Source organism: Sycon ciliatum, chromosome 6, assembly GCF_964019385.1.
Source record: "Sycon ciliatum chromosome 6, ocSycCili1.1, whole genome shotgun sequence".
Classification (NCBI taxonomy): domain Eukaryota; kingdom Metazoa; phylum Porifera; class Calcarea; order Leucosolenida; family Sycettidae; genus Sycon; species Sycon ciliatum.
The window spans coordinates 9,654,127-9,663,756 of NC_088648.1; the positions used below are offsets into that span (position 1 = coordinate 9,654,127).

General features: G+C 48.3%; 1 protein-coding gene across 1 annotated transcript; it reads right to left on the bottom strand.

Annotated features, from left to right (window-relative positions):
• Positions 1 to 5,682: 5,682 nt before the first annotated feature.
• LOC135820022 (uncharacterized) lies at positions 5,683 to 7,405 on the bottom strand. The gene has a single exon (XM_065333322.1). It carries the CDS (start codon positions 7,063 to 7,065, stop codon positions 5,683 to 5,685), a length of 1,383 nt encoding a protein of 460 aa, XP_065189394.1. The 5' UTR covers positions 7,066 to 7,405.
• Positions 7,406 to 9,630: the final 2,225 nt, after the last annotated feature.

The following is a 9,630-nucleotide window of genomic DNA, read 5'->3' on the forward strand; positions in this document are numbered from 1 at the left end:
GACACTTGACTGACTCACGACTGCCATCCAGAGAACACGAGAAGTCCATCGAACCTTCGACTCAGCAAACCTGCAAGAAAGCACCACTCCCTGCTCAATACACAGTGTTTCGGGGAATTCACCCCTCATCAGTTGAGCTTGAGTAGGCTCTGGTGTTCACGAGGTGTTTGTTGCGCTGGAAACGGAGTGTCTCTGTAAGTTTGTATCCCTGGTGATGTTTGTGCCTGGACAGCACTATATAAGTGGTGCTCTTCAGGCACAATCTTCCTTAGCCTACTGAAGCTCAACTGATGAGGGGTGAATTCCCCGAAACACTGTGTATTGAGCAGGGAGTGGTGCTTTCTTGCAGGTTTGCCGATTCGAAGGTTCGATGGACTTCTCGTGTTCTCTGGATGGCAGTCGTGAGTCAGTCAAGTGTCAAGTCGTCGGCGGAATAGCGCGAGCTCCAGTGTGGGAGCAAACCCATTCCTAAACATTTTAATTAAGCTTATTTCAGAAATTCGCCAAGAAACAGTTTCTTCCCCATGGATCTTGCCACTACGGCAATAACCTCGAAAATACAGTAATGGTGCTTGCTGTGTACGCCGATCCCGAGACCCTTGCCTTGGTCGGGGGAGTCCACTGCATCTCACCAGCGCAGCTCATGTAGCGCCTACACACCCATTGTTGTCTTTTTGTTTTGTCTTCGTTTTGTCTCCCCTTCTTCCGTAGGTCTGTGCGATTACAGGTATGTGATCAGTCCCTAAAGAGTTGTACCATCACAACATGCAGACTAGCATGCATGCCATAATTATGCCTGTGGCCGGTAAAGACGGCATTTCACTTCCAGCACCAGAAGCTCGGAGGTCCAAAATGTGTTGACACTACAAGCTCTCTTTTTTTTCAAGAGCTAAATGTACATTGAAGTACTAACTTCAACCATAAGTACAGCTGCAGTGGTGTCTTCAACTTCATTCTCCCGAGTCAAGCTCCGTATGAAGACATCCAACCATAAGTACAGCTGCAGTGGTGTCTTCAACTTCATTCTCCCGAGTCAAGCTCCGTATGAAGACATCCAACCATAAGTACAGCTGCAGTGGTGTCTTCAACTTCATTCTCCCGAGTCAAGCTCCGTATGAAGACATCCAACCATAAGTACAGCTGCAGTGGTGTCTTCAACTTCATTCTCCCGAGTCAAGCTCCGTATGAAGACATCCAAGAAGAAGATTGCCTGATGAGTCCAGCGGGGACGAAACGTACGTCGCAATCGAGCTATGTCGTTGCTGTGTCATCATCTATGTGCCATGCGCTACTTGATGTACCAGCCTGCTATGCCGGATACCGCCAGCCATGCATCGACCAGGCGCCAGGCGCGAACTGATGGTGGCGGTGGTGAGAAGGAGAGCTCTGTGCCAGAACTTTGCAGCCTAGAGAGCGTGTGTGGGCAGGCGTGTGTTTACCGCCATACTGCCAGGTGTGTCTTTACCACCATATTTATCAACCATAAGTACTAATACTTGGTCCATACAAGTATAAGGACCGCATAACAAACTTTATAATCAGCAAACGAGAAAAGAAGATCATCGGGCCGATCCCGACAAGCAGCCACTAAAAATAGATTTAAGTACGACATGTAGCGAGTAGTATTATTTTGAAGTAATTAACCAAAAGTTGCAGAGAATGCTCCCAATCTACGGAGAGTGCTCAGATGCTGGAGAAGGGGCAGAGTGTGCAGTACATGATGCAGCAGTGAACTAAAAACATGAGCTTGGTCCACTGTCGTTCTTCGAAAACAACAATACACAGACAGTACATGTACATGTAACTAGAAAAGCTCTACCATGCGCATGAAGCAACGAAGAATTTGCTCGCAGTTTTGCTGTGCGATTGTTACTATGTACACGATCAAACGCAGATAATTCAATGGCGGTAACAAATAAATTGGCGAGAAAGAGAGATTCTTAAAGTATGCAAAACTACTAAAATGGAGCATTTCCAGGTCAGCGCAAAGAAAATATAAATCATCATATGCCAACAGTCCAGGTCAGCAGTGTTAACAAGTGTTCTAAAGGCAATACGTATGATCGCACGTCCAGTTTACAGAATAGTAGCTTGATCTTTGGGACAACACGTCTAGAGGTATAGACGAATCTCGCCGGTAGCGTTGCTCTTTGTGTCCACTGCTCCGGTACGCTCATGGCGAGCGACTGACGTGTGATTGTCGCAATCCAATGACAAGTGATCACATCGCCGGAACGCCATGGCTGACCCAAAGTGCCGTAAGAGGTGTCATGGCTGATCCATGCGAGGTTGCCATACCAGCATGTCAGCCCTGGCTCCTTCTCATTGCACATACCTTGCGCGTAGTTACTGTACCCAGGATATGGCGCAGGCCCAAACTTATCAAGACGGACAGATATTTCGTGTTTGCCCATGCTCCATCGTGCTGTGCTGTACACTGCCATGGCTTCAAGGTGTTCACCGTGATATTTGACCGTCCTGCCATAGTTAGACAGAACCAGACCGGTGTGACATCCGTCGGGGTCAAACTGCAATACATCATCAACAGTCGTGACTGCAGGACTTCCCTGGATGTGGCCAGTGTCAGTTGTGACAGACACTTTGACTTGTCCCTTCTTTCCACCGCCTGTCTTGAATACAGCGAATACTGGGCTGGAGCAGTTTTCCGCGTCTGTTGCCTTGACAACCGGACAGATTGCGGACTGCATGTCGGACAAATGCCTACTCGCTCATTTCTCGCCTGCCTTCAGACTCATTTCAGAGAAACAGTAGATCAACGGTAGTTACGATAATGTGCATTCTCTTTTCCGCACACTGGAATGATGTAGGATACATGCAACAGGCTACTGGCACTGTGTAAAGTGGTGGTTCACAGCAGGAAGGGGTGTACGAGTTTGCTGTCGCTGCATTTCTACTGATGCGCATTTCTGCTCCTTTTTTTGGTGGTTTTTGCACAAGAACTCTCCAGTTTTAAGTTGCGATATTAGCAACTTTTGAGCTTTTTCTGAAAATATGGATGCGATTTCAGCAACTAGCACTTGTTTTAGCACGGTTGCGAAAAGCGTAAGTTGTGAAAAATGATGGCATCTTTGGGAAAGTCACTAAATCAACGTCAACTACACTGATAATCAAGCCACATAGCTGCAACGTCACGAGGGTGCTGGCAAAAGTCCTGCCGCCGTGCAGCCCAATACGTGGCTGAAAAACGTGATTTTTGGACTTTTTTGGACTTGGAGCAAAATTCTGCACACTTTCGCGTGTTTCGCGTGTTACGACAAGTTGCGCACGGTCGGCTCACATTCAAATACAGTGCTGCCAACAAAATTAATGATAGCGTGCAACAAAAAAATCTTTCCTTACATTTTCGGCCATAACTCTTGAACGGCTGGTCAGATCGAGACAAAATTTTCAGAGATTTAGCACTCGATATGAATTTACAAATTCGATTTTCAGGGATTTTACGACCAGGCTGCCCCTTAAGCGTAGGGCATGCATGCTGCTCTGATCAGGCCCTCGGTCATGTGAGTGATCTTGCCCGCAGTCGCGACGCCCTAGGGCAAGATCACAGCACTCACAGACCTTGGCCGACCCGGGCCTGATCAGAGCGTCATGTACTAGTACAGTCAAATCTGTTGTAAGCGACCGCCCCTTGGTGCAAGAAAAAGCGGTCGCTTACGGCAGATGGTCTCTTACGGCAGATGTATGGTAAATCCGGCATACCAGGTATATGCTTCCATGTACTCAAATCGACGAGAATAATGTGATTTTTAATATCATTTTATTGGATATTCAACGACGACCATACCCGTATAGTACGCGTATGCGACACGGCAGTAGATCGACACTGCCTGGACTTGAGAGCTACATCACAGCCTCAGTACAGGCCAGGCGCCAGTCGATCGCACTTGCAAGACAGCGCATTTTCACACTTTGCAGCAGGGAGTAGTAAATACGTATTTTACTACTCCCTGCTTTGCAGTTGACAACGCACTGGCAAGTACAGTTTCGCACCTTACTGAACCTGGGTCGCGGTCGCTTACAGCAGATTTGAATGCAGCCACCGTGCATGAAATCGCGGTCGCTGGTCGCGCACAGCAGATGGTCGCTCTGGACAGATCAGTTTGTATGTGAAACCGTCGGTGCACGGAAAATCGGTCGCTAACGGTAGATGGTCGCCTACAGCAGAGGTCGCTAACGGCAGATTGGACTGTAGTAGTACTCGCGACTGTGTAGGATTATTGTATAGTCATGTAATTTTTTATATGCATGCTAGCCTGCATGTCATACCAGTATGCCTGTGGCCGGTAAAGACGACGACACTCCGCAGTGCACTTCCACTAGTACCGGGATATAATAATTATTACTATTACACCAGAGCTCAGAGGTCCGAAATGCATTGACACTAGCTCGCTTTTTCAAGAGCTAAAATTTAATGTACATTGAAGTACTAATACTGGTACACGTGGTCCATATACACTGTACTAGTACCGACTGCATATCAATAATTAGCAAACGAGAAAAGAAGATCACCGGGCCGATCCCGACAAGCGCAAGCAGCGACTAAACATAGATTTAGTACGAGTGTAGAGAGTACAATAGTAAGCAACGCGATTCCTAATAAAATATTTATTTGACAACAAGTTGCAGAGAATGCTGCATAGTGTTCAAATGTTGGAGAGGGTGCAGAGTTAGGCCCTTACTTGGCGTTAGCAGCAGCAGAAGCAGCAGAGCGTAGTACACGGTACAGCTGTGTATTATTAACAACAGCTAATAACATAACATTGGTTCACTGTCGTACTGCGAAAACAAGAACTTCATGTGCATACATGTAGCTAGGAAGGTCTGTTCTCTAGGTTCTACCATGCGCATGAAACATCATAGAATGTGTCCAACTGTTTCGCCATGAGGTTGTTACTATGTACACGAACGCAGATCGTTCAATGGTGGTGAATGAAAGGGGTGGCCAGAAAAAAGAGGGATTTGTTGAACGTATGCAAATCTAGGAAAAAGAGGATATTCCAGACCTGAGCAAAGAAACCGGCGATCATGTGCCGACAGTCAAGTTCAGCAGCGTTATCAATGCTCTAACGGCATACTGGCCAACCCTCCCGTTTTTCCCGGGAAAATCCCGGAAAATCAACACTCCTCCCGGGGTCCCGGGGATTTCAAGCAAACTCCCGGAAAACCAAAGTTTTGTCTGATACAGGATTTTCCTGAAAACTCCATGGTTTCTCCCCGGATGTCCCGGTTTTTTGAACTTTTTTCAAAGGTATGTACGGTGCTCATTCGCACTGTGCACAGCACTTTGAAGACCTGACCGTGCAAGATCTGCACTGACAAAGTGACAGGCGGGCGCCGACTGATCAAACTGCACTAATACAGGCGCAACAGGGTCGATCTGTGCTGTACGCACAGCTGCAGAGTCGAACGTTTTTTTGGCGGGAAAAGCTCTTTTTCACTTGTTTTTGTGCCATCCAGGGATTTTGAGAGAAATCCAGGGATTCTGCATGTCTTGTCAAGGGATTGAGATTGTGGTGGTTGGTCAGTATGTAACGGCAATACGAATACCAATATGTACAGTTTTACAGTTGTCTGATGACCGTGACTACATGTACAATATACATGAATCTCGGAGTTGCAACACAGCTCCCCCCCCCCCTCTCTCTCTCCGGTGTGTATAGTTTACAGAATAGTAGCTTGATCTTGGGGAGAGGTCGTGAGAAGGTATAGACGAATCTCGCCAGTAACATTGGTCTTCGTGTCCACTGCTCCGGTACGCTCATGACAAGCGACTAATGTGTGATTGTCACAATCCAATGACATGTGGATCACATCACCGGGTTTCCATGGCTGACCCAAATAGCCATGAGAAGTACTACTATAACTGGTCCAAGCGAGGTTTGGATAGAAGCCTGTAAGCAGCGGCTCCTTCTCATTGCACATGCCTAGCGAGTAGTTGTTGTACGCAGAATATGGTGCAGGCCCAAATGTATCAAGACAGACAGATATTTCGTGTTTTCCCGTGCTCCATCGTGTTGTGCCGTACACTACTCTGTTGCTCCATCGTGCAGCAGCATGTGTGACCGTTCTGCCATTGCTAGACAGAACCAGACCAGCGTGACATCGGTCGCGGTCAAACCTCAATACATCAGCGACAATCGAGACTGCAGGACTACCCCGGATATGGCCAGTGTCAGTTGTGACACACACTTTGACTTGTCCCTTCTTTACGCTGCCTGTCTTGAATACAGCGAATACTGGGCTGGAGGAGGTTTCCGCGTCTGTTGCCTTGAGAACCGGACAGATTGTGACGTCATTCTCCCCAGTCGTGACTTCCACTTTCACACTGTTCAGATGTTGGTCTGTTGCAGTCAGCGCGTCACCACGTTGGTTCCTCAGGTCAATGGAGATACGGAGATCTTGTCCTTCGTCCACATTAGCTGGAATGGCCGCGGTGCTCTTTTCAGAGGACACTGTGTCGGCGATCCAGACGGAACCGGCCTTGGAGATAGCTGTGTAGGACTCGTCTTTGCAATCCGCCGTGAATTGTAGAGTAACTGGCTGGAATGGCTTCACCTCCGCTTCAGTTGCATCCATGACGTCATGTGTGGCGTCTTCCAGCCAGCCGCACATCTTCAAGAAGTTACTGTCAGACTGGCAATACTCCGTGAGATGTTTGACTCGCTGGCGAGTTGATAAGCTGGATAGGCTGCGTTGCTTTCGCTCTTGCAACTGTAAGTACTGCGGTAATTGCAGTTGGTCAAGCTCACCCAGCAATTGATGCTCTCGCCTATCAATGACTTTCTTCAACTGAGTGAAGAAGTCATTGACTTGCGAAGATACAGCTTCAGTTTGGTCATGCAGCTGCGAGAGTGCCTTGTCTGTTGCAGCCAATGCATCCTTCAGTTGACTTTCTTCGCCAGAGAAAGAAGCAGTCACCTTTGCAATAAGAGAGTCTCTGATTTTGGAAACAGCTTCCTGAATGGGTAGCAAATCCTTGCGATGCTGGTCATGGCGACTAGACGCTGCAAGGCATTTGTCACAGAGGATCTTTCGACAAACCATGCAGAAGTGTGATTGCTCAGAAGATGGATGCAGTGGACACTTTGCACCCGCAGTGGGCCTTAGTGCGCGGGGAGTAGATGAACCTGCCTCACTGAGTGGCACAACCTTGTGTTTGTATGATCTGCGTGAGGTTGGGTGCACCCTGGCATGGTCAGTACAGAAATTGTCACCACAGTCCTTGCAAACAGCCACTGCTGCTGTATCCTCAGCACATTCATCACACAGTCTATTTTGCACTGCGGAAGTAGCCTCACCTGCATCGCTGGACAACACATCACTGTCTGGAAGGTACTGCAACAAAGGCACACCAGCCAACGGTGGTGGAGTAATCGTGCTACAGTCAGGACATCCTACTGAACTATCATCGCCGGTATGCTTCTCCAAGCATTCCACACACATCGAGTGAAGACATTTCAACAGTTTCCCTCGCGTACCGCTACTCCCACAACAAACACAGTCGGGCCTAGGCATGGCAAACTTTACAACGGATTCAACAACTAGTTACTTACTTGCAGTATTCAACGATCACTAGGTCTTGGTCTCTTACCATCAAGACTTAGTATTCTCATGTCATGAACACGCGAATAACAGACCGGTAAGCAGCACAGCATCTGCGCGATTTCCTAACTCTACTGCCGATTATATACTGGCACTAGATGACGTACTGGCTGCCTTTGCCAGGCCAGGGCATGCAGTCAACGGTCAGTCGCATGCACAGTGTACGTGTGAGATGATAATGCGCATACTACTAGTCTGAGGGCCAGTTGAATATTCTTGTACCTTCTCCGTTTGGTACTCCACTCCCCGGAGCGATTCACAATACTTTTCTGCTACGCGACACGCGATTTGCGACAGTTGCGCCGTGACAAGAAAGTTGAAGAAACTACCTGTCGCGAACTGTCGCGTACTATACTGTGCCCGGCAAGGCGCCTGTCGCAGAAGTAACAAAAGAAAGTTCAACTCTTGCGACATGCGACACGCGACATGCACAAATGGAGTACAGACTACCATGGACTATAATACAGCTAGCTTAGCTAGCTAAGCTAGCTGGCCGTGTGTTGCTGTAGAAGCTAGCTCGTCGCAGGCGTCGCAGGCGTCGCAAGTCACATGTCGCGTCGCAAGAAGTTAGTTGTACTTGAGAGGTTCTGCGTGAAACGTGGAGAAATCACGTAGAGAGGAGGTGTCTGGGTTTTCTTTTTTAGGAATGAACTCATTGAGCCTCTTGTACGGGAAAAGCATCAACACAATTACATAAAACGAATCATCAGATAATAGTAATGATTATACAGACTCAGTAGGATCACTGCAGGTTCACTGGATGCGTGCCTCCGCCACTACGAGCATTGCAGGGGACTCGGGTACGGCAGGAGCAAATATGCTCCTTGAGCCATGCAGGCACATGGCACCACAACGCACCAGGGCAAACCCAAGGCGGCAGAGCAGCAAGGAGGTATTCTGCGCGTATGGCTCCTTGCTCTTCTCAGCCAGGAGAGAGGCGATCCGCGAGAAAAGCGCATTGGCATGCTTGCCATAGCCACCAGAGGCAGAAAGCACAACGGGCACGAAGGAGGCATGCTCGACTTCGCGTACTCGCTCTTCGTGCTTTTCCTGTTCATGGCGTCTGTAGTTAGCAGCGAGGGAGGTGGCACGATTCGAAGAATCAAAAGGATTAAACACCCGTACATCAATAAAGATGCGCTCTAATCGGCCACCCCACACACCACTAGCCGCAACATCAAGCCAAGCTGTGGAACACCTTTACCCAGCAATAATAGTTATAACGTGCCATATCCACGCTCCGCCAGTTCCGCGCCAGCATGATCCCGCACACCCTTAGTACCTAGAGTACCAAACGTCCTGTTTGATGATCCGCTGGCTTAGTTTCTCTCCGCCTCTATCCTTACGGTATTACATCCCTCCCCAAATTTCAATTATTACTGCTTTCTATCTGCATTCGCCACCTTTTCATTGGGCAGATCTGCCTGTTTGGTTTGCAAATTAAAATAAACACAACAACAACAACAACAACAACAACAACAACAACAACAACAACAACAACAACAACAACAACAACAACAACAACAACAACAACAACAACAACAACAACAACAACAACAACAACAACAACAACAACAACAACAACAACAACAACAACAACAACAACAACAAGGTCGAAAACAGGGGCCAGCTCCCGGTGATCCGAGCGAAGGGCGTCAGCCATAGACTTGACCGCGCTCCGCTTCTCGGCACGAACCGTCGCCTTGACCGTCCGGAGCTGAGTCAGAGAGTCGCCAAGAGACGACTCCTGCTCCAGCAGGCGACACACAAGGCTAGTCGTGATCCTTCTGGACGAGGTGTACAGCTCGGCCATTGAACAGGGTTTTGCCATGCCCATGCAGTCCCCCAAGCCGGCAAACAAGGCAGAGAGAGTAGGGAGCGAACAGGTGTCTCAGGTAGAGCTTGACCCGTGATGGCCGGGATGAGTCTGTGTCTGTGTTAGAGTTTGTGTTAGAGTCTACGGCTTCGCGTGTTTGGGGTCCGGTTTATATGCCCAATACAAACCAC